The sequence below is a fragment of the Marmota monax genome, unplaced genomic scaffold (assembly GCF_021218885.2).
Source record: "Marmota monax isolate L192 unplaced genomic scaffold, Marmota_monax_Labrador192_F-V1.1 WCK01_AAM20220418_F8-fsc00092, whole genome shotgun sequence".
Taxonomy (NCBI): domain Eukaryota; kingdom Metazoa; phylum Chordata; class Mammalia; order Rodentia; family Sciuridae; genus Marmota; species Marmota monax.
The window spans coordinates 721,432-743,474 of NW_026692583.1; the positions used below are offsets into that span (position 1 = coordinate 721,432).

Consider the following 22,043-nt stretch of genomic DNA (forward strand, 5'->3'; position numbering starts at 1 on the left):
GCCCTTCCCTCCTGCAGTGGGATCTGGAAGCCATCCCCCTTCCTGCCTCATGGCCAGCGTTCAGCCCCCAGGGAACAGGAGCCCTGGGCTGGGAGTCAAGACACCTGGCTTGTCACACCCTGTGTGACCGGACTAGTCCCCGCCCTGGGGCCTGTCTTGTCCTCTTGGCGGATGGCTCTGGACTTGGGCCAGCCTGGGCCTCTTCCTGGCTGGCAGCCCGCCATCCCTTCTCCGCCAGCTGTGACCACGCAGGGCCAGGCGGGCGCCGGAGGACGCAGGCAAGATGCGTCAGAGCAGGCCCCGCAGCCAGGGCCTCCCCGGGAGAGCCCAGGCTGGTGGGCCCCCGGCAAGCCCAGGCCCTGGCCGCCCGCCCGCGGCCGCCCTCACTCCCACCAGCAGGCCCAGCCCAGCGAGCTTTGCGCCCTGGATGGACGCAGTATGCATCTCGCATGGCCCCTAGACCCTGTCTGGTGACTGAGGGAAACCATCCACCTCCCTCCACGTTCCTGCAGGGTGACCGTGCCTGGGAGTCTCTTAGTGGACACCAGAGGTGGTGGCTTTGCTTGCGGAGCCCAAGGCTGCCTGCCTTGCTGGTCATCTCCCCAGAGAAGGGGCCTGAACAGCTTTGTGGAGAGCTTGGCATGGTCCCTTTCTTTGGTTTGGCCATCTGTACAGTGGGCAAGACTGTCCCCATGTGTTGGCTCGCCGTCAGCCTGTCTGAGTTACTGACCAGCAGGGCAGCACGAGAGCACCCTGCAGAGACCGGCCCCGGGACCCCAGAGGGCGCCCCAAGAGGGGGATGCTCGCGGCCGCTCCAGCAGGCCCCTGGGGTGAGGATGAGTTGTGGCAGCAATTCTTCAGGCAGGGACTGGACACCAGCGCGTGCCAGTCACAGCCGTGTGGCCCAGGGTTGCTGGGAAAGGGCCAGCGTCTCCCTGATTTCACAGCAGCCACACAAGCGGCGGGAGTGCAAGGAGACGGGGTTGCTATGGGGGACACGGGTGGAGAGAGGAGTGGCTGTTGGAAGGCCTCTCCTAGGAGGGGACCTTCGCAGACAGTCAGAGCCTTAGTGTGGGGAGAGCCAGCCGGACAGGAGGGACAACCCTGCAAAGGCCCTGTGGCTTCATGAGCTCATGTTCAGTAGGTGGGGCGGAGGAGAGGCGAGTGCAGGGAGGACCCAGGGTGGAGTCGGGGAGGAAAGCCAGGGACCCTCCTCGGGGCCCAGGAAGCGGGCAGTTGCAAGAGCTGCCACTGCAGATGCCACTCACAGGCCAGCGGTAGTGCCCTCTCAGTCCCAGGATGACTGGTGGCAAGGGCGATCCAGCCCAGTGATGATGGGATCTGAGCCAGCCCCAGGAGGATAGGGATGCACCAGCCCTATGCAGTGCTCCTCACCCGTGAGCCCTGACCCCTGTTGCCCTGGCCTTCCACAGTGGTCCCCAGCCCTCCTCAGGCGTCTGGCCTCCCTCCTGCAGGGTGGCCCTGCCACCTCTCCTCTCCTGTGGGCACCCCAAGACGCTGAGGCATGCTTGGCTCGGAGGAATTTGCAGGGGGAGCCTCCACTGCAGCGGAGGGCTGATGGGCAGCACCCATTGGTCACGTGCTCCAAGCCAGCCCCCGGGGCCCTGGCCCCCCCAGCCCCCAGGGAGGAGACTAAAAGCACCATCTTCCAAGAGGAAAAAGAGGAGAGTGGAAGGACTTGGGCCTGAGCACGGGGAGGGCTGTAAGCCCTGGCCTCTGCCGGCCTCCGCTGGGCTCCCCTCTCTCCTCCCCTCCTCCCCTGCTCCCCTCCTCCCCCTCCCCTCCCCCCTCCCTTCCTCCCTCCTCCCTCCCCCCCTCCCCAGGGGCCTTGTCCTCAGACTCCCCACAGCTTTGAACCCAGACTCTGGGTTGGATTCTGCCCTCTCTGCCCGAGAGGTCTGGCTGGGGTCAGGAGGCCTCTGGGAGTCTGTAGTGCTGTCCCCTGAGCCCAGTTCCTTCCAGTCCCCACCTCACTGTGGGGTGGGGCTCAGAAAGAGGGCTCTGGGTCTCCCAGTGTCCCCAGGAGGGCCTGCTGACAGGTTGGAGAGGCAGCCCCTCCCGCCCCGGAAAGCAGAGGCCCTTGGAGGAGACCTGCCTCCCTGCCTGGGGACAGACCGGGGTGGGACCCTGAGACCTGCGGGGAGTCAGAGTTTCAGCTCTGAGGTTCACACTGTGGGTTTCCTGCTGTGAGCCACTTTCCCATCTGCAGAGGAAAGAAGCTGCTCCGCGGGGCCCTTGGCTCCTTGTGTGACAGCCTCGCAGAGACAGGCCACAGACTCCGTCCAGTGGTCTCTAGCGCAGCCGCCACCACTGAGGAATGGCGTCGTCACCATCCAGTGTTCTCCCAGCCTTGAGCAGCCCCTGGCTGCTCCCTGTGCCAGGGTCGGCCTGCCGGGCACCTCATGGGCACGCAGTCCCAGCCTGGGGCTCTGCCATCCGGGAGGCTCGCCCACACTGTGGCAGGCACCACCTCCTGGTCCTTCCTAGGCCCCGCAGTGCCCCACATGGCCCGTCTTGTCCTTGTGCTCAGTCTTAGTGGACATTCGGGCTCCGGCGTTTTGTTCTCTGCTGTTCTTCGTGAGGCTGATGGGGCCGCGGGGGTGCTGGCAAGGGCCCTGCTGCTGGGCGCCCTCCGTCTCTGCTCTCTGGCTACCCCGTTGGGAGGGCAGCCGCGGCAGCGGTGGGTGCTTTTGTGTGGACACTATGCGCATGCCTGGAGCGCACACCTGGAGATGGTGTTGCTGGGTCATAGGGACACCTAGGGTTAGGCCTTCGAGGAGCCACCAAACTGCCTTCTGAGCAGCTAGGGAGTTGAGGTGACCAGTGCCAGCCAGTTTCAAGGCAGGAGGGTAAATGAGCCGCTCGGCAGTGTGGACATTTGGGGGGCGGGGAGTGCACGGCTGGGGGTAGCATCCTGCGTGGACCCAGGGCAGGGCTCACCTCCGGGCCCGGGCCGCAGAGCCATGAAGGGCAGCAGCAAGGTTCGGGGATCTGGACAGAGCGGGGGCGGGCGGGCTGCCTGCCGCAGGAGTCAGGGTGACCTTCCTCGGCTGGCCCCACCTGCATGCCGCAGGCAGCTTCAGCAGGCGTCACCCGGTCTGTCTGCTTTCCCTGCTCAGCCAGGCATGTGGCAGATGCGGGCAGGAGGCTGGTATCCACAGGGCTGGCTGGTCACATGCCCATGGTCCTGCCGCAGTGGGGTGGAGAGGGGCCTTCCCCAGACGGGCATCTGCCCACCCCTTCTGCTGAAAGGTGGCATTTCTCCTCACCAGGGCAGGGTGGGTGGCACGAGCTGTGTCGTGGTCATCACGCTCTCTCCTGGGAGGCAGTGGCTGTGACTTTCCACCTGTGTGTGACATCACCAGCACAGCCATGGTGCACGGCCATCTGCCCACGGGCAGATTCTGGGGACCCCCCACCTTAGCTTGGCTTTGCAGCCCTAGGTGGCTGCCCTCACGCATCCCATGTGTCATCAAACCCTGCAATTCTGAAGTCCTGGGGTGGGGACGAGTCTGCCTGCCCCTGTGCCCAGGCCAGGGCGGGGCTTGCTCTGTGCCCAGCCGATGCCCCCGGCTAGAGGAGGCCACTCTGCCTCAGATGTCCCTTGCCAAGGAGGGAGTCACACAGCAGTTATGTGCTGGGGCCTCATAGAGCTGAAGGAGGTGACAGTCCTGAGCCCCTCGGGATGGCCGCTGTGGCCGCCGGCTGGACGCACTGCCCGCTCCTAAGCAGGAAGCCAGGGCTCACCTGTTTGCTCGTGGGGTGGTGTGCAGGGGTCCAGCCCCCCGCCACCTGTTGACTGGGCTCCGCGCCCAGGGCCCTACCCGGCACCACATCACTCAGGCTTGGGTGGGTAGTGACCTCCATAAGTCACCATCGCCCTCTGCCTTGGTCTGCCTGGGCCTTTGGCTTCGTGGCGGCTCCGCGCAGTATGACGGCTCGTCTGGGCCCCTGGCGTGTCCCAGCCTGGGGCTCTCCTGCGGGCCGTGTGGTCCTGGCCTGGGCCTCTGTCCATGCCTTGCCTCCTGGCCTCTGGGCTGGGTCAAAGGCAGTCTTGGCCACAGTGAGGGCTGCATGGAGCAGCGTAGTTTTCCCCTCTGGGCTGGCCAGATTCCTGGGGAGAAACAGTTGGCCTTGGCTGGGTGACGCTGGTCATTGGTCCCTCTCAGGGCTTCTCTGGCGGTGCCTCCCTGCCCCAGCACCCGAGGCTGAGACCATGGAATCAGAAGAGCCAGCCCAGAGCGAGAGCCCCAAGTGGCCTGACGCCTGTCTCCCCACAGGCTACTGTCCCCGAGGCCCAGCCTCCTGACCCCAACCAGTGATCCCAGGGCCAACACGTCACCTCAGAAGCCACTGGACCTGAAGCAGCTGAAGCAGCGGGCGGCCGCCATCCCCCCCATTGTGAGTGGGAGCCCCCCCACTGGCCTTGACTTCCTGTTCCCAGCAGCGGGTGGGCTGGAGTCTGCACCTGTGGCCACTCCTCCTGCCTCCTGTTTCCTGAGGAGCCCCCCCCCCACCCCCGGAGGGGCGGGGGAGGCGGGAGCCTGCAGCCCACAGGTCTTCCTAGACCCCCGCCGCGTGAGCCAGCTGCGACCTACTCCTCCTTGCATGGGTCCCCTGAGGCCCCAGACTAGTCAATGGGAGCAGAGAGCTGCCCTAGTTCACTAGGGCCCTTCGGGAGCCTCCAGCCGTGGACAGTCTCTTAGCCAGACCTGTGGGCCTCAGAGGTGCTCCTTCCAAGAGATGGGCACTGGGGGCTCCAAGCCCACAGGTGGGGCTACTGGTCAGGCTTCATGAGTGTTGGGCACTGGACATGCCAGGCCACACTGCCACACCCCAGGGTCAGCACTGCCCTTTTCCCAGCCCTGATCTCTCTGGAATTTGGGTTCTAGGGATGGAGGTGGGCCGGGAGTGGAGCTGGGCCCTAGCTGCCCACCCCACCCAGCAGCTGGGACGGGCCCTTCTCCTGGAGCTGGGTGGTGACCCGTATGCTTTGTGCTAGAGCTCTTCTCTGACCCTGCATATGACCTTAAGTATGTCACTGCCCCTTCTGGACTCTGACTTCCAGACTGGCCCATGCAGGACACTCACTGACCTGTCACCTCAGACCCTTTACAAGGACGCTCACTTCTCCCTCCCTCCCCAGCAGGTCACCAAGGTCCATGAGCCATCCCGGGAGGAGGCAGCGCCCCCTAAGCCAAGTCCCTCTGCCCCAGCGACCCCGCAGCACCTACAGCCGGAGGGTGGCCCTGCCCAGCCGCCCAGCACCAGTCCTCCAGTCAAAAGCAGGAGCCCTGCGCCTCCCGCCGAGAAGGAGGGTGAGTGCGCCCCCGAGGATGGCCGGAGGGTGTCTCTGGGGACAATGGGCAAGTCCAGGCCTGCAGCTAGGGATGGTGGCCGCCTGGAGAGCTGGTGCTTGTCCGTGGTGGGCACACGTGGGCCCACCCACGTTGCAGGGCAGGTCGGGCCTGGGTGGCCCTTGGGGCCGTCTTTTCATGCAGCTCCTCCATGTGTCCAGAGCATGGTCCCGTGCAGAACCGCATCCGTAGCCCCCGCTGGGGTGACTAGTCCACACACGGTCTCTAGAACCCCAGGTGAGGCCGGATGCCCAGCTCGCGGGGCGTGCTGCCCTCTACAGCTCTTGCCTGGACCTTGTTCTGGGGTGAGGTTGCCGTGCCCACCAGGGAACCAGGGCAGACCCCCGGCTGCGCTGTCACCGTAAGGCCTGGGTCGGCAGACTGAGGCCAGCTTTCCTGCCCTCTGCATCTTGTTTCTGCCCGTTTCAGCTGGACCGAGGACTCCCGAGTCTGTTCCCAAACTGTCCCCCTTTCCAAGGCCTGACAGGCAGCAAGTACTACAGGCTCGTGGGGATCGTCACACGACCGACCCCAGGTTGCACCTGCTGGCCGCAGGGGTCCAAAGCAGCAGTCCCAGAGGCTGGTCTCAGCTGGGACCACTGCCTGCTGTCCTCCCCAGCCTCCATCATAGCATCTCCTGAGGAAGCCCAGCTGGCCCTTGGCCATGGACGGCCTTGGAAGGTGGTAGTGATGGATGCCCACCCTGTGCTCCCCATGGCCATTTTCACGTGCTGCGGAGACTTCTGGGGAGGGTGGACAAGCACCCCTAGCAGCATGCAGGAGCCTCCTGACCCTCCTCCTGGGCAGGGAGTGTGGGATGCCTGTGGTTGTGTTTGGCAGTGGAGATCTGGTGGCCAGAGGCTGAATGTCCTGCTCTGAGAGCTGCTGAGGGGATCCTGAGCAGAGCAGGACCGCAGGAGAGTGTTTAGCGGGAGGCTGGCCAGCAACCAGGGCAGGGAAGGCCTCTCTGGGGAGTGTGAGGGGCCAGCTGCGAGGCCGTGGGCAGGGCTGTTCAGGCGGAGGCCCTGATGTGGGCCGTGGACGGGAGTTTTGTCTCGCAGCAGCAAAGCCTCGGGTGAGTGGGCGCTGGGGAGGGACGCACAGCTAGGCCCCTGTGCTGGAAACATCTCTCAGGTTGCTGGGGGGCAGGAAGGGCTACAGGGTCGGGCAGAGGCACAAGGCCACAGTGAGGTGGCCTTGGACACAGGAGGAAGCATGGATCTGGAGCTGGTTTCAGAGACAGGCCGGGGACCTGGTGGCCACCTGGTGTGGCCAAGCTGTCTCCCTGGGCTGGGGTGCCTGTCGGGAGGGGTGGCCGCATGGGACAGGTGAGGGGTGTGATGCGGGGCGCTCTCTGGAAGGACATTCCAGGCTCAGGACAAGAGCCTAGGGACAGCTGTGTATGTGTGTCAGGGACCTGGACAGCTCGGGCTGGTGTCAGCTGGAGTGGGGCAGGAACCACATGGGGCCAGCCAGAGCCAGCTGGGCTGGGTCACAAGCCCCCGGGGAAGAGCAGCCACCAGCCGTGGTCTCCATGAGCTCAGGCCTGGGCCGGCTCCTAGGCGTGGTTTTCCACGGATATGGCGCACCTGGCGCAGGCTCTTGGCATCTTTGGTCTGGTCGGCAGCTTGGCTCCCCCAGGACCCTCTCATTTCTCAGGAAGCAGCCCCTGGCCCTGGCCCCGGCCCCTCTGCAGAGCAGCCCCACCGGGGCTCCCTGGGGCCAGCTGGAGGAGCAGGTTGTCTCCCAGCCCTCGGCTGCCCAGCCGGGCCCCAAGTCCCTCCCAGACGGAGGCCTCCTCCCCCGCCCTCCAGAGTGGAGAGCAGCTGAGGAGGTGGGCGGGGGCTGGCCAGTGTGGCCAGCCAGGGTATTCTCAGAGCTTCCTGGCCTGGGTTGGCTCAGCAGAGGCGCCTCCACCAGGGCTAGTGGAAAGTGGGGTCCTCAGTGAGGCCCTCTGTGCCCTTGCCCTTGCCCAAGGCAGCTGCCCTCCAGCACACAGTACGGGGAAGCGCCACGTCTCGTAGGAGGCAAGGTCCACTCTGCAGCCTGCAGGCTGCCCTCCCAGGCCATGCCCACAGCAGGCATCACTGATCCATCCCGGCACTCCCCTGCCCTACTCCACGGGCCCTCAAGACATGACACCTCCCTACAGTCCCGCCCCCGGGCCCCAGACCTCCATCATTGCCACTTTGTGTCCCTTTCCACCTGTGAACTAGTTACCCCTGCCCCGTAGCATCTGTCTAGAGCTTAGCACCGACTCAGCAAAGGGCCAGGGGCCAGTGGGGGGACTCTGTGAAGGCAGACCTGAGCCCAGGGCCCCTGGCTGTGTCAGTTGAGGGTCATATGTGGCTGCTCTTCTGGTGGCCAGGAGGGGAAGAGCCAGGCCTGGCGCCAAGCCTCCTGCCTCAAAGCTCCCACCTGGTATCTGGGGCCTCAGTTTTCCTGTCTATGAAACAGGGACTGTACCTGGAGGGTGCTGTGGGGACAGCTGGGCTGACGTGCTCAGCGTCAGTCTGGAGGAGGCCCTACGAGGGCAGCAATTCCTATCAACATTGACCGCCACACGGGTTCAAATCCTGACCTGGCCGCTTACTGGCTGTGACTGCTGCTGTGTCTGGGTGTCACCCTTGGGCACCTTCAGGGACCTCGGGAAGGCTGGAAGCTGGACCTCAGTGCCAGCTGCCCATCCAAGGGCTGCGGGCACAGAGGGCCTCACTGGGGACCCCACTTTCCACTAGCCCTGGTAGAGGTGCCTCTGCTGGACCAGGCTCAGCATGGTGCTGGCACTTTGCTCAGCAGATTGCTGGCCCTGTGATGACTGGCACCCTGGTCAGCGAGCCGCAGCCCCCTCTGTGGACACCTCGGCCCAGCCACTCAGTCTGCGGGGGATGAGTTCAGTGAGCGGCCCTGCCCTGGTTAGGGTGGCGCCCCAGGCCCTCTCGCTCCCTGGCATTGGCTCTGTGCCCTCAGTGCCAACTGCCCATTCCTGTCCCCAGAGGTTCCTGTGTGGCCCCAACCCCGAGGCACCTCCTGTGCATCCATGCTGAGCAGGTCACAGGGACACAGTGCAGCCTCCAGGATGCAGGCAGGAGGGCGCCCAGGCCAGCACAGCCCATGTTGCTGCCGGGTGGCCAGGGCTGCGGGGGTCCCAGAGGCAGGCAGCTGGGCACCACCTGACTGCCCACCTCACGCCCTCCACAGAGAAGCCTGCGTTCTTCCCAGCCTTCGCAGCCGAGGGCCAGAAGCTGCCTGCAGAGCCCCCTTGCTGGACCTCGGGCCTGCCCTTCCCTGTGCCCCCTCGGGAGGTGATCAAGGCCTCCCCACATGCCCCGGACCCCTCAGCCTTTGCCTACGCACCACCTGGTGAGTGCTTGGTCCAGTCTCGGCTTCTCGGCTGACACACTTACTCAGCCTGGCCTCAGTCACTGGGCCCCGGCTGTTTGCCCTGGTCCAGAACCTGGAGAGGGTTTGGGGGCCAGCCAGGAATCTCCTGTCGGGACAAGGGAGGTGGAGGGTGTCCAGGGTTGTGGGGTCTCCACAGCAGACATGTGCCCTGCAGGTCACCCGCTGCCCCTGGGCCTCCACGACGGTGCCCGGCCTGTCTTGCCACGCCCACCCACCATCTCCAACCCACCTCCCCTCATCTCCTCCACCAAACACCCCGGCGTCCTCGAGAGGCACATGGGCGCCATCTCCCAGGTGAGGGGCATTGTGGAGCAGCTTTGTGGCCAGGTGCCCGGGTGTGGCCCCTCCCCCTCGGAGCTGGGTCTGCCCACCTATGGGGTAGGGCCCTGGACACCTGGGATCTGGTCCTTGGAGGTCGCTCGTGGGGCAGCCAGCGCACCGTGGCCTCATGCGGGCGAGTCAGGGCTTCCGGCCTCAGCTTGCCCTCTGTTCAGTGGTGGGTGGATTAATAGAAGTGAAGGGGGCTTCCCAGGGTGAGCGCTTGGTGTGTGGCCAGCTGCCCAGCACCTCTTGGGCTATCCCCGCCGTCCCCCCCCACACACACACACACAGTGTAGCCAGGTCAGGAATGTGGCCTCCATTTGGCCTGGGCTGCTTCTGCCTACCGTGTTCTTTGAACTGCACCAGGGAGGGGAGGGCTGGATGCTGCCTGAGTGCAGTCACACAGGTGCGCAGCAGGGTGGACTGCAGCCCTCTCCAGCCTCAGGCCAGGGTCAGCTGGCCTACTCTGGCTGAGGGCCACTGTGACCCCACACCCTGGCCCTGCAGGGAATGTCGGTCCAGCTCCACGTCCCATACTCCGAGCACGCCAAGGCCCCCGTGGGCCCCATCAGCATGGGGCTGCCCCTCACCATGGACCCCAAGAAGCTTGGTGAGGACCTGGGCCTGCCCACCTGGTGGCCTTGCAGAGGGCGTGAGGGTGGGAGACTGGGCCTGTGGGGCTCTAGGTAGCAGTGGGCAGCCCAGCAGTCTTGGCCGGATGCCTGTGGAGGGCCTCGGGCCCGCAGGCCCGGGCAGCAGCCCTGGGATGAGGGCTGGTGGGCTGCTCCTCACGGCCCACCCTCTCGCTGGTCTGCAGCGCCCTTCAGTGGGGTGAAGCAAGAACAGCTGTCGCCACGGGGCCAGACTGGCCCACCCGAGAGCCTGGGCGCACCCACGGCCCAGGAGATGTCTGTGCTGAGAGGTGAGGGCCATCACCAGCCGTCCCAGCCCCCTCCCCAGGTCCCCAGCCTCTGCCCCATATCACCCCAGCATGGATCCCGACATCTGCCCTCAGATCACTTCCTTAGGTCTCCAGCCTCTGTCCCTGGGTCCCCAGCATCTGCCCCTGGGCCACCCCCCCAACCTGGGTCCTAGGGGGGCAGCTGCAGACACCCAAAGCGCCCGTGTTTCATGTCTTGCAGGGACATCTCTGGGCTCCGTTGCGGGCGGGAGCATCACCAGGGGCATACCCAGCACGCGGGGGCCCTCCGAGAGCCCCAGTGCCTACCGGGGCTCCATCACCCACGTAGGTGTCCTGGCAGGGCAGGGTGGGCCTCCTGGAGCATGGTCGGGCTGGGACGCCAGGCAGAGCTGCAGCCTCGCTACCCTCCAAGCCCACGTGTAGCACAGGGAGTGGCTGTGGACAGGTGGCAGCCGGGCAGGGTAGCTTCAGAGGATGGAGCACTTCAAAGCCAGTGAAGCCCCGCGGCTGGCAGGCCTAGTCCCAAAAAGTCATTTAGTGGGCAACCGGGGGGCTGTGAGCCAGAGTAGCCGGAATCCAGGGCAGGGGCCGCAGGCAGAGGGCCGAGGTGGTGGCTCTGGCCTGCTGGAATGGCAGACCCCCGAGTGTGCCGGACGTGTCTGGCTCGCCTGCTGGAGGAGGGGCCACATGCTCCCAGCCTTGTGCCATGTGTGCACACTCAGTGGAGTTGTGGCCACCAAGGGGACACGGTGCCCTTCAGTGCTGTGCCTCTGGAAGGGAAGGTTTTAAAATCCCAGCAGCCTTGTGGGGTGTGAGAGCAAGGTTGAGGGACAAAGGCCAGCCGAGGGCAGCTGGGTCCCAGCCCTGCCACACTCGGGCAGGGACACACCCTCCCAGAGAGCCAATTGCGAGGTCGTAGGGGTCCACGGGCAGTGTGGAAGCCCCTGACCTGCACCTGCCGTGGGTCCAGGCAGCCAGGACCAAGCTGTCTGGGCCATGCCGACTCCTTGGCTGATCCTGGCGTGGTGGCAGCTGCCAGAGAATCTGAGGCAGGTGAGGGTAACACTGCTCCCAGCCTTGCCATGAGGGCAGGGTGGACTTGGCTCTTGCCCACCATATGCAGAAGCGTTGCTTGGCCATGGGGCGCTGGCCGCTGAGACACCTTGCCCCACGATCAGCTTGGAAGCCCGAGGTCGTCCCCGTCCTGATTGACACTCCTTTCCACCTGGGGGCAAGCTCATGGGGCCGACGTCGAGTGGCCACAGGCCTGGGCACAGGCATCTGTATTCCACGGACTTTGTCCAGCGAACCCTCCCAGACAGGGCCAGCAGCCTGGCTGTGTGTCCGTCCTCTGCCCTGCCATGGGGCGCATGTGAGGCCCCTGGGTCCCGCCAGTGAACCTTGCTGTGGGGAAGCCCCTGAGCTCCCAGCAGACACTGCTCCACCCCAACCACCAGGTGTCACCCAAGATACGGTGACAGGTGCACTAATGCCAGCAACCCCGGTACGGCCTTTGCTGCAAGGCCTTTGCTGCAAGGACGTCGGATCCCCTGCTGAGGACTCTCCCAATGAGCTGAGCTGCCACCTGGCCTGACCGATACCCGCCTGCGCCTCTGCACCCATGTCACAGCAAGGGGTCCTGGCTCGCAGCCTCTGCCAGGCACTGTCCCCACCCTAGGGCGCACTCCTCAGCAGAGTCCCACAGGAGACTCAGTTCCCCAGGGCAGGGCCTGGAACACAGTAGGACTCCACATCACTGAGTCTGTTCCTGAGATCGCAGAAGGGAAGAGGGAGCTGCGGATCTGGGGACACCTTGTCTGTACCAGGTGCCTTTGAGAGTCTCAGACAGAGTCGAGGCTTCATTTTGTAGATGTGCAAACTGGGGTCCACACAGACAGGGACTTGGAAAAGGCCACACAGCAGCTGGGTCAGCTTGCTGTTTGATTCCCCAAAGACCTGTCTCCAGAGTGGTGTCCTGACGTGTCCACTCTTCCTGGAAATCGCCCAACAGAGCCTGCCCTCTGCGTGAGCACACCCCGCAGGGGCTTGCTCCTTCTAAAGGGTGGCTCTCCACTGGGGATAGTCGTACCCCCAGGGGACACTGGATAGCATCTGGGGACATTTTGGATCGTCACAGTTTGGGGAGAGGGGCTGGGGAGTGTGCATGGCGTGTCCAGACCAGGGTCGCTGCCAGCCATTCGCCAGGGCCAGAGTCACCAGCCCCAGGTTGGGAGGCTCAGGAGCCAGTGTCTGACACCCAGCACTGAGCAGAGCCTTTGTCCTGGTTTCGGGAAGCCTGGGCAATGGCACTTGGTCAAGGACCCGGGGCCGGAGCTGAGTCTTGTGGCCAGCAGCTGCCCTGAGACATCTGACCCCTGGGCTCCCCGATGGTGGCGCCCCCACCTGGCACAGGGCGGGACCGCTGCAGCCCAGGCCTCGGGTCAAGTCCAGATCCCACCTCGAGGGCCAGGCAGCTCTGGGCGGAGCACCTCACCCGAGCCTCCGCTTTGTCTGAGGCAGCACATGGCCCTGTCCACCCTGGGTCAGTCCCAGGACTGAGAGAGCAGGATGGTGTCGGCAGGCCATCGCTACGTGGCAGCCCTGTGTAAAGCAGGGCTCCTGGTCCTGGTGCGTCTCGCCTTGTGCCCTGTGTCCCCGTGGGCTATGCCCCCATGGAGACGCCACACGTGTGTGCACACATGTGCTCAGGTGGGCCACGTGTGGATCAGGTCACCAAGGGTTTCGTGTTCAGCTCTCCGTCCCCACAGGGTACCCCGGCCGACGTCCTGTACAAGGGCACCATCACCAGGATCATCGGCGAGGACAGCCCCAGTCGTTTGGACCGGGCCCGGGAGGACAGCCTGCCCAAGGGCCACGTCATCTATGAGGGCAAGAAGGGCCATGTGCTGTCCTATGAGGGTGAGTGCAGGGTGGGCAGCCCCTGGCCTCCCCTCCCCCCATCTCAGGGATCTCTGGTGCCCAGAGCACACTGCTGGGAGGACAAGGGTGCTGGGGAGCTCGTCACTTGGTCACTTGAGTTTGTGCCAGGGCTGGGGTCAGAGCAGACACTAGACCAGGCCACGTCCCACCCTGTTAGCTCCTGGGACACCACGGCAGAGGCGAGTCAGAAGTCCCTTGTTAATTTTGAGTTGTGGAAACCTGCCCTTCCCGTGAGGCCTGTCCACCAGACCACGGGCCTCGGTGCATCCACCCCTGGTTAAGAAGGGAGTGTCCCAGACCCACAGTGGCATGGGAGAGCAGCCAGGTGCCTGTGGACAAGCCAGGGCAGGGGTTGCCTCCTGTTGGCTCCTGTGCTGAGAGCCGGGTGGAGGAGACGGGGTGCCCCTTACCTAGGTCCTAGGTCCCAATGTGGGCGTCCTCCTGGCCCTCGGAGACGGACAGCAGGACCAGGGGATAAGGCCTGACCCCTGGATGTGGTTCACGGGCAGGCTGGGGTAGAGTAGACTAGGAGTGCAGTCTGAAGGGCAGCGCAGGCCAGGCAAGGGTTGGCCCGGGGCCTTCCCCCAGTACCCAGTTCTTTATTACTAGTGCTGTGGTCAGCCTGTGAGGGAAGAGGCCCAGCCTAGGTTCCCGCGCTCCCCGCTGGGCCCAGCTCTGCACGCTCCATGACCCCAGTCCCCACTGGCCCTGCCCCTCCCAGTCCTTCCCCTCCACTTCTGGATTCTGGAACCAGGAGCCCTGGGGTGAGGGTGGGCAGGGGCTCAGTGCCACTGGCGTTTCCTGGCAGCCCTGGGTACTCAGTGGTGCGGACCCCAGGGTACTGCATCCAGTTGCTTCCCCCCACCCCTGAAGTGGAGCTGGTGCCTTGTGGCTTGGGGATGAGCTGCAGCCCCAGTGGAGTCCCCGGGGGATGGTAGTCTGGGGGATGACTAGCTGGTGGTCAGGGTGGCCTCTGAGACACCCTGTAGCCTGGAGCTTGTCATCCTCACAGCAGCTAACAGGACAGCTCTGGGCAGGGGACGGCTACTGACCTCTGCCCCCTCTGCACAGATGCTGCCCTGTCTGGGGATGAGGAGTCACCTCTCCACAGGGACTCCTTCACCCCACGTGCATTGACCCAGGGCACACGCACATCTGTGTGCGCCCACAGACAGGTTGTGTGGGTGTCCCTTGTCACCCCTCTGTCCATGGCCACAGGCCTCTGCGGCAGGCTCACGACTATTTGCACATGCGTGCCCGTGTCCACGCCTCCTGAGGGCCTTGGGTGGGGCCAGACTCTCTCGCCAGCAGGAGAGCCTGGGCCGTGGCAGCAGGCAGCATCTCTGCCTCTCCATCCAGGAGCCCCGGGATGCTGGGAGGCCCACAACGGGCAGAGGCCAGCTCCTCAGGTGCCTCCGTCTGCTCTCCAGGTGGCATGTCTGTGTCCCAGTGCTCCAAGGAGGACGGCAGGAGCAGCTCAGGGGCACCCCATGAGGCGACGGCCCCCAAGCGCACCTACGATGTGATGGAGGGCCGTGTGGGCAGGACCATTTCCTCAGCAGGCATTGAGGGTGGGTTCCGCCCACCGCCCACTGCCCACCCCAGGGACACAAGTGTGGGCCCTCGCTCCTGCCCTGGGCTTCCCAGCTGGGGGGTGTCAAGGGACAGTGAGTGGTCTCTGGATGCCTCGCAGGGAGGCGGTGGGGTGGCTGGTCCTGATTCACAGACGGCTGAGGCTGGACTCCATCTGGAGGCAGCATGAGGCCCAGAAGACGGGGCACTTGTTGGTAGGTCCTGTGCCCCCGCCTGTCTCGTGAGTTTAGTGGTTAGCAGACCCTCCCCCTTGGCTGGGGACGTGCCGTGACGCCCTGCCTTCCCCAGGTCTCATGGGACGCGCCATGCCCCCAGAGCGGCACAGCCCCCACCCCCTCAAGGAGCAGCACCACATCCGCGGCTCCATCACCCAAGGTACGGCCCCTGCCCCTGCGCACAGCAGGATGGGAGCTGGGGGGCGCAGATGTGCAGGCACTTGCCCAGGGCGTGTGAGGGTGGACGGGCCTCTGGGGATCGCCTCACGGGGCCTGTTATGGGGCGGGGGTGGCCCAGCAGGGCCTGCAGAGGGTGGTGTGCGTGGCCAGAGGTGCCAGCCCTGTGCCTGTTCCCAGGTCTGGGGTGGAGCCCAGGCTGGCACAGGTGGGCAGGTGCTGCACCCAGCCCTGATCTGTGCTATTCTTGGGATGTCACACACTGTCCGCGTATGTTAACGAGGTCACACCCGGGTGGACTTGGGCTCCAGACCTGGCTGGGGAGGACCTAGGGTGGCCCAGCAGGGTGTGCGGCGCGTGCTGAGGGTTGGTCCCTTCGCCCGGCAGGGATCCCGCGGTCCTATGTGGAGGCCCAGGAGGACTACCTGCGCAGGGAGGCCAAGCTGCTGAAGCGTGAGGGCACGCCACCCCCGCCACCACCGCCCCCACGGGACCTGGCTGAGGCCTACAAGACCCGGCCCTTGGAGGCCCTGGGCCCCCTCAAGCTGAAGCCAGCCCACGAGGGCCTGGTGGCCACCGTGAAGGAAGCGGGCCGCTCTATCCACGAGATCCCCCGCGAGGAGCTCCGGCGTACCCCTGAGCTGCCCCTGGCCCCACGGCCACTCAAGGAGGGCTCCATCACCCAGGTACGGGCAGAGGGGTGGCAGGCCGTGGGGCATCACGGTGATCCTCGTGGTTTTCCGTCCCCATTTATTGGTGAGTCACTGAGGTGTTCAGAGAAGTTAAGGACTCACCCAGGGTCCCAGCAAACCCGAGACTGTGTCCTGCAAGTGGCAGCCCCTGCGGCCCCAGCCGGGCGGGGAGGACCTGCTGCCATGGTGACAGTAGGAGTCTGTGGAGCCCCTGCAGGGCACTGTCCCCTCATGGTCGGAGGTGGCTGGGTGTACAGTTGTGAGGAGGGTCAGGAGGGCTCCCCGGGTGGTGAAGGGCACCCCCAGCCACCATGTCTCTGGGTGAAGATGTCCACACCCCCCGGGGCACAGAGGCTGGGGAAGGACTGGCTCTCGGCTCTGGGCAGCGGGGGAGCCATTGGAAAGGACCCACCTTGTGTCCAAGATGGGGCAAGTCTGATTTTAGAATATTCTCCCAGAAGCTAGAACGCTCCTCCTCCTCAGGAAACTGTGGTTAAACATGGCTGAATAAAGGGACCAGGCATGGACCCCGTCTTCCCAGCCTGCTGGGACAGAGCAGGCTCTGCTCCTGGGAGACTTGGCTTCTTGTTCACCGTCAGCTCCACAGCTGCCCTTTTGGGCCAGAGAGCAAACGTGAACCTCATCCTCAAGCTCAGCACCCACGGCCTGGCTCAGGACGGTGGGGCGGGGTTCCCAGCCAGGTCTTGGGCGCACCGTGGAGGGTCCCTGCCGACCAGAGGAAGCTTGGCCCGTGTGAGCAGGGCTCCTTCCAGTACGCCCCAGGGCTAGTGGACGGTCCACCACTTGCCTGGGGAGGATTGACTGACAGCTGAGCCTTCTGCCCCTTCCTGCAGCTCCCAGGTAGCTCTGGCCAGGATGAGGCCAGGCCCGGGCAGGCAGGACGCCGGCATCTGTCCTGGGCTGGGCGTGAGAGTTGGCGCCCTCTGTCCCCAGGGCACCCCGCTCAAGTACGACACGGGCTCGTCCTCCACGGGCTCCAAGAAGCACGACGTGCGCTCCATCATTGGCAGCCCTGGCCGGACCTTCCCGCCTGTGCACCCACTTGACGTGATGGCGGACGCACGGGCTCTGGAGCGTGCCTGCTACGAGGAGAGCCTGAAGGGCCGGCCTGGCGCTGTGGGCAGCTCCGGGGGCTCCATCACCCGTGGGGCCCCGGTCATCGTGCCCGAGCTCGGCAAGCCACGGCAGAGTCCCCTGACTTACGAGGACCATGGGGCACCTTTCACCAGCCACCTGCCCCGTGGCTCACCCGTGACCACCCGGGAGCCCACGCCTCGCCTGCAGGAAGGTGAGAATGGGTGGCGAGGTAGGGCCCACCATGGCCTCGGGCCTGCGGGAGGGGCTCTTTCCCCCTCCATGCCTTCCCTCCAAACGCCCACAGAGCGCGTCTCTGCCTGGTTCTCACTCAGGGCCTTTGCACGTGCCAACCCCTCTGCCTTCCCCAGCAGCACCTCCCCTGCCCTGCTCAGTCCCCAGCCTCTGGGACACTCTTACACCCCTCCTCTCAGTTCTGGTCACGTCCGTGACAGTTTGACGTTTCATTCTGAACATTTATTGTCCTGGAGTCCTAGTCTGTTCCTGGTCTGTCTCTGTCTTCTGATTCAAGCGTCAGCTCCGCAGGCCTGGGATGTAGGTCTGTCTTGTCCCAGGGGCCTCGCGCTCTGGGCAGCACTGGGTGCCAGGCGGAGGCTGCACAGATGTTTGGTAGATTGAATGAAGGAACCCGGAGGGAAAGAGTGGGCGAGGGGTTTTGTTGAAGGATTTGCAGAGAGAATGAGGGGGGCGGGGAGAGGGCCGCGGCCCGGGGAGGAGACAACTCCCCAGATGCCAGCCCCCGCCCTGCCCGGGTCCTGTGACCCGTTCCTGCAGGCAGCCTGTCCTCCAACAAGGTGTTCCCTGTCACTGCAGGCAGCCTGTCCTCCAGCAAGGCGTCCCAGGACCGGAAGCTGACCTCAACACCCCGCGAGATCGCCAAGTCCCCGCACAGTGCGGTGCCCGAGCACCACCCGCACCCCCTCTCCTCCTACGAGCACCTGCTGCGCGGCGTGAGTGGCGTGGACCTGTACCGGGGGCACATCCCGCTGGCCTTCGACCCCACCTCCATACCCCGCGGGATCCCTCTGGACGCAGGTGACTGCGGGTCTGGACCCCCGCCCTGGGAGGCGGGACTCGGGCGGGGACCTCAGCAGCACCAGCACAGGGACCCTCAGGGATCAGCAGCCAGACTCCCTGGAGGGGTGCTGAGGCCTAGAGGAGCCAGCGCCGGGTGGGCGCATTGGGCCTGGAGCGACCCTGGGCTGGGGGCTGGCTCTGCCCTGGACCTGAGCTGGATCAGGCTGGGCGGGGGGCTTCTGCCACATGGCCAGGTTGGGGCCTTTGTCCAAGGACAGACCTGTTGGGGGGTCAGCAGGCCCCTCCTGAAGCCTCCACATGGGCACCTCAGCTGAAATGCCGTGTGGCCTGGTCGGGCGTGCACTGCTCGTTCCTCGGGAGCCCATGTCACCTGGAAGGACGGTAGGGGTCTCCACGCCCTGTGGCCTGGCTGACCTCGATCCCCTCCACACAGCCACTGCCTATTACCTGCCGCGACACCTGGCGCCCAACCCCACGTACCCACACCTGTACCCGCCTTACCTCATCCGCGGCTACCCGGACACAGCGGCGCTGGAGAACCGCCAGACCATCATCAACGACTACATCACCTCGCAGCAGATGCACCACAACGCGGCGGCCAGTGCCATGGCCCAGCGCGCGGACATGCTGAGGGGCCTTTCACCCCGGGAGTCCTCCCTGGCGCTCAACTACGCCGCCGGCCCTCGAGGTGGGCGGTGGGCTTCTCCCTGGCTCTGTGGGCTCGCTGGGGTGCAGAAGCCACTGCGCGCCCACTGGTTGGGGGTTTGGGGTTATGGCACAGGCGTGTGCACGTGCACGGTGCTCTCCTGGCACTCAGGCTTGCTGGGGCTGTGGGGGGCATCCCTGGTGTCCTGGGCGCCTGGCAGTAGTGCTGCAGGCCAAGGCGAGAACCAGTCACGGGCGTTCCGGACAGTGAGGCTGGGTGAGGCTGGTGGTGAGGGGACAGCCCCGAGAACAGAGGCCACCCAGGCAGGGAGTGGCCCTCCAGGGCGGGGGCGGGGGCTGCCCGTCCAACACTCTGGGAAGGGGTCGTGAAGGTGAGTCTATTCTCCCTGGACGGTGCGGGGCTTCTGGCTGTCGCCATGCCCCTTTTTCTGTGGCTAAGCCCCGTGTCCCCACCCTAGGCATCATCGACCTATCCCAAGTGCCACACCTGCCCGTGCTGGTGCCTCCAACGCCAGGCACCCCGGCTGCCGCCATGGACCGCCTGGCCTACCTGCCCACAGCGCCCCCGCCCTTCAGCAGCCGGCACAGCAGCTCCCCACTGTCCCCAGGTACCACGGGTCCCCGAGCACTGGGTGCGAGCAGGGAGAAGCACTCCCTGGATCAGGGCTGAGTCTGGCCTTGGTCCCCAGGAGGTGCCTTGACCAAGCCGACGGGCACAGCCTCGTCAGAGCGAGAGCGGGAGCGGGACAAGTCCATTCTCACGTCCACGGCAACTGTGGAGCACGCGCCCATCTGGAGACCCGGTAGGCGTGGGCTCCACCCCTGGGCTTGCGGGTCCTCGTGGGGCCTGGGCTGCTCCCTGATGATAGCCTGTGCCCAGGTACGGAGCAGAGCAGCAGCAGCAGCAGCAGCAGTGGTGGCAGCGGGGGTGGGGCCAACAGCAGCCGCCCTGCCCCCCACCCTCATGGCCAGCAGCACTCGCCCATCTCCCCCCGGACCCAGGACGCCCTGCAGCAGAGACCCAGCGTGCTGCACAACACGGGCATGAAGGGCACCGCCACCCCTGTGGAGCCTAGCACGCCCACGGTCCTGAGGTGGGCCAGGTTGGCACCAGGGCGGGCAGGGCAGGGTGGGCGAGGGCGGGCGGCAGGTGTGCTGGACACTGTGGGTGGTGCCAGGGCCCCGTGGCAGGTGGGCAGGCAGACGGCTGGGTGAGCAGGGGCTGGACAGAGGTGATGAGCAGAGCGGCTGGGCGGGCACCTGATGGGGTCAGGGGGCCGGGCATGAGGGGAGGGTTGGGGGTGGGGTGGTGACAACCGGACACCAAGGCCCCAGGAGTGAGTTTGCAAAGGACAGGGACGTGGGCCTGGTGCTGGACGTGCGGGAGCCTCGGGCCCCGGAGACCCTCTGGGCTGCTCTGCCCTTCTGGGGAGGAGCAGTCCCTGCCCTCAGCCACGGTCAGTTGGCCCTTTGCTGGTCTATAGAAGGCCTCTCGGCAGGAGGCGCTAGCCATGGTGCCCTTGGCCATCTTGTTCCCTGCCCTTTCCAAGGGGCTGGTTCCTAGTAGGTGCTTAGTTAAAACAGCCAGCTCTGGGGCGGGTGGGGCCCCTGAGACTGGCCCTCCTGCAGGTCGGCCCCAGGGCAGGGAGCTCACTTAGAGTGGGGCGTGGTGAGGCAGTGGTCCCAGCCATCAGCCACCTGACCCCCTTCTCTTTACCCCAGGTCCACCTCCACTTCCTCGCCTGTCCGCCCAGCTGCCACATTCCCGCCCGCCACCCACTGCCCGCTGGGAGGCACCCTTGAAGGGGTCTACCCCACCCTCATGGAGCCTGTGTTGCTGCCCAAGGAGGCCTCCCGGGTGGCGCGGCCCGAGCGGCCCCGTGCGGACACCGGCCATGCCTTCCTCCCCAAGCCCCTGGCCCGTGAGCCTGCCTCCTCCCCTGGCAAGACCTCCGAGCCCCGGCCCCTCGCGCCCCCCAGCTCCAGCCATGCGGCGGCCATCGCCCGCACCCCAGCCAAGAGCCTCGCAGCCCAGCACGCCAGCCCGGACCAGCCGGCGCCGTCCGCCTCGGCCTCGGACCTGCACCGGGAAAAGACTCAAAGTAAACCCTTTTCCATCCAGGAAATGGAGCTCCGCTCTCTGGGTAAGACCACCCTGACAGCGGCCACCTTCATAGACGCGATAATCATGCGTCAAATTGCTCACGATAAAGGGCCGCGAGAAGGAGGTTCGCTGGCCGCCGACTCCCCTCGCGATGGTAAGCTCCCGGCCCCGCCCCCGCCACCTCGGGGGCCCAGAGACGTTTCAGATCTTTGCTTTTTATTTTCCCCCATTTTTTTTTCTTTTTTTGTTGTTGTTGGTTTTGGCATTTTGTTTTTAAGCCCATTCTTGTGGATTTGCACGCTCTGACAATCCTCAAGCTGCTGCCTGTCCCTCTGACCTGGGGACACCTCACCATTCGCACATTGTTTTATCATGATTTTTTATTATTTTTATTTTTATTTGTTTATATATTTTTTTGGATTTTCGCTTTCCCTTTGGTGGATGGACCTGTGGTTTGCACCGGGGCCGTGCCTGCATCTCCCCGCTCACGCCCTCATCTGGGGAGCAGGGCGGGAGGCCAGGGGCTTCGGCCTGGTGCCGTGCGTGGGCTCAGCTGGATTGGGAGGAAGCCCAGGAGGGAGATTCTGGGGAGGGGAGGGGGCCACACTGTCCAGGAGGGTCAGGAACCCCAGCTCTGTGTCCTGCCCGGTCGTGAAGGGGCCCGGGAAAGCCCGTGCCCAGCCCCGAGTGCCCAGAGGCCGGGGCGCCTCCACAGGCAGCCTCTCTGCTGCCTCTGGGCCCAGGCAGGGCTCCTGGGCTGGGCGTTGCTCCAACTGCCTGTTTGTCCCATGCTCCGCCCCACGCTCCTGCCCCGTCCCCTCTGTCTTGCCCTGAGTCTGACCTTCCCCCCCCCCCCCCCCCCCGCATCTGCTGTTTGGCTCTTACTTTGGTCTGTTTTTGTGTCCACTGGTCCCTGTAGATCCCCCAAGTGGGGGGTTATCTCCCTCGACCCCAGGTCCCTGTCTCGGGCCTCCACCCTGCCCCACGCCCCCTCCCCTTGACCCCAGGGGCCCAGCCAGCCGGGGGTCAGCTTCTCCCCTTGAACCCCAGTCAGCAGCCTGCACCTGAGTCCAGCTGCCTCCTGCAGGGTACCACGGTGGGTACAGCCCCGATGGGGTGGAGCCCGTCAGCCCAGTGAGTTCGCCCAGCCTGACCCATGACAAGGGGCTCCCCAAGCACCTGGAGGAGCTGGACAAGAGCCACCTGGAGGCCGAGCTGCGGCACAAGCAGCCAGGTGGGTCCCACCCACAAGACAGGAACAGCCCTGGCCTGTCTCTCAGCTGGCCCCAGGTGCCCCCGCCCCTGGCTGACTGGACTCTGCCCACAGGCCCCACGAAGCTCGGCCCTGAGGCTACCCACCTCCCACACCTGCGGCCGCTGCCTGAAAGCCAGCCTGCATCCAGCCCATTGCTCCAGACTGCCCCTGGGGTCAAAGGTCACCAGCGGGTGGTCACCTTGGCACAGCACATCAGTGTA

General features: G+C 65.5%; 1 protein-coding gene across 20 annotated transcripts in view; it reads left to right on the forward strand.

Annotated features, from left to right (window-relative positions):
• The window catches only part of Ncor2 (nuclear receptor corepressor 2), a 142,856-nt gene that overhangs the window by 113,509 nt on the left and 7,304 nt on the right, over positions 1-22,043 (forward strand). For 10 of the 20 annotated variants that reach the window (XM_058579774.1, XM_058579775.1, XM_058579773.1 and 7 more), the window contains 20 exons: positions 4,302-4,422; positions 5,168-5,339; positions 8,580-8,741; positions 8,938-9,077; positions 9,612-9,714; positions 9,922-10,026; positions 10,247-10,350; positions 12,795-12,945; positions 14,397-14,537; positions 14,848-14,934; positions 15,339-15,637; positions 16,598-16,952; positions 17,573-17,794; positions 18,231-18,485; positions 18,922-19,071; positions 19,153-19,266; positions 19,344-19,566; positions 20,186-20,721; positions 21,655-21,801; positions 21,895-22,040. In XM_058579774.1, coding sequence (XP_058435757.1) covers positions 4,302-4,422; positions 5,168-5,339; positions 8,580-8,741; positions 8,938-9,077; positions 9,612-9,714; positions 9,922-10,026; positions 10,247-10,350; positions 12,795-12,945; positions 14,397-14,537; positions 14,848-14,934; positions 15,339-15,637; positions 16,598-16,952; positions 17,573-17,794; positions 18,231-18,485; positions 18,922-19,071; positions 19,153-19,266; positions 19,344-19,566; positions 20,186-20,721; positions 21,655-21,801; positions 21,895-22,040 — 3,733 coding nt within the window. The remainder of the gene's footprint in view (positions 1-4,301; positions 4,423-5,167; positions 5,340-8,579; positions 8,742-8,937; positions 9,078-9,611; positions 9,715-9,921; positions 10,027-10,246; positions 10,351-12,794; positions 12,946-14,396; positions 14,538-14,847; positions 14,935-15,338; positions 15,638-16,597; positions 16,953-17,572; positions 17,795-18,230; positions 18,486-18,921; positions 19,072-19,152; positions 19,267-19,343; positions 19,567-20,185; positions 20,722-21,654; positions 21,802-21,894; positions 22,041-22,043) is intronic. The other 10 variants (XM_046446007.2, XM_046446011.2, XM_046446016.2 and 7 more) reach the window with 6 other exon arrangements.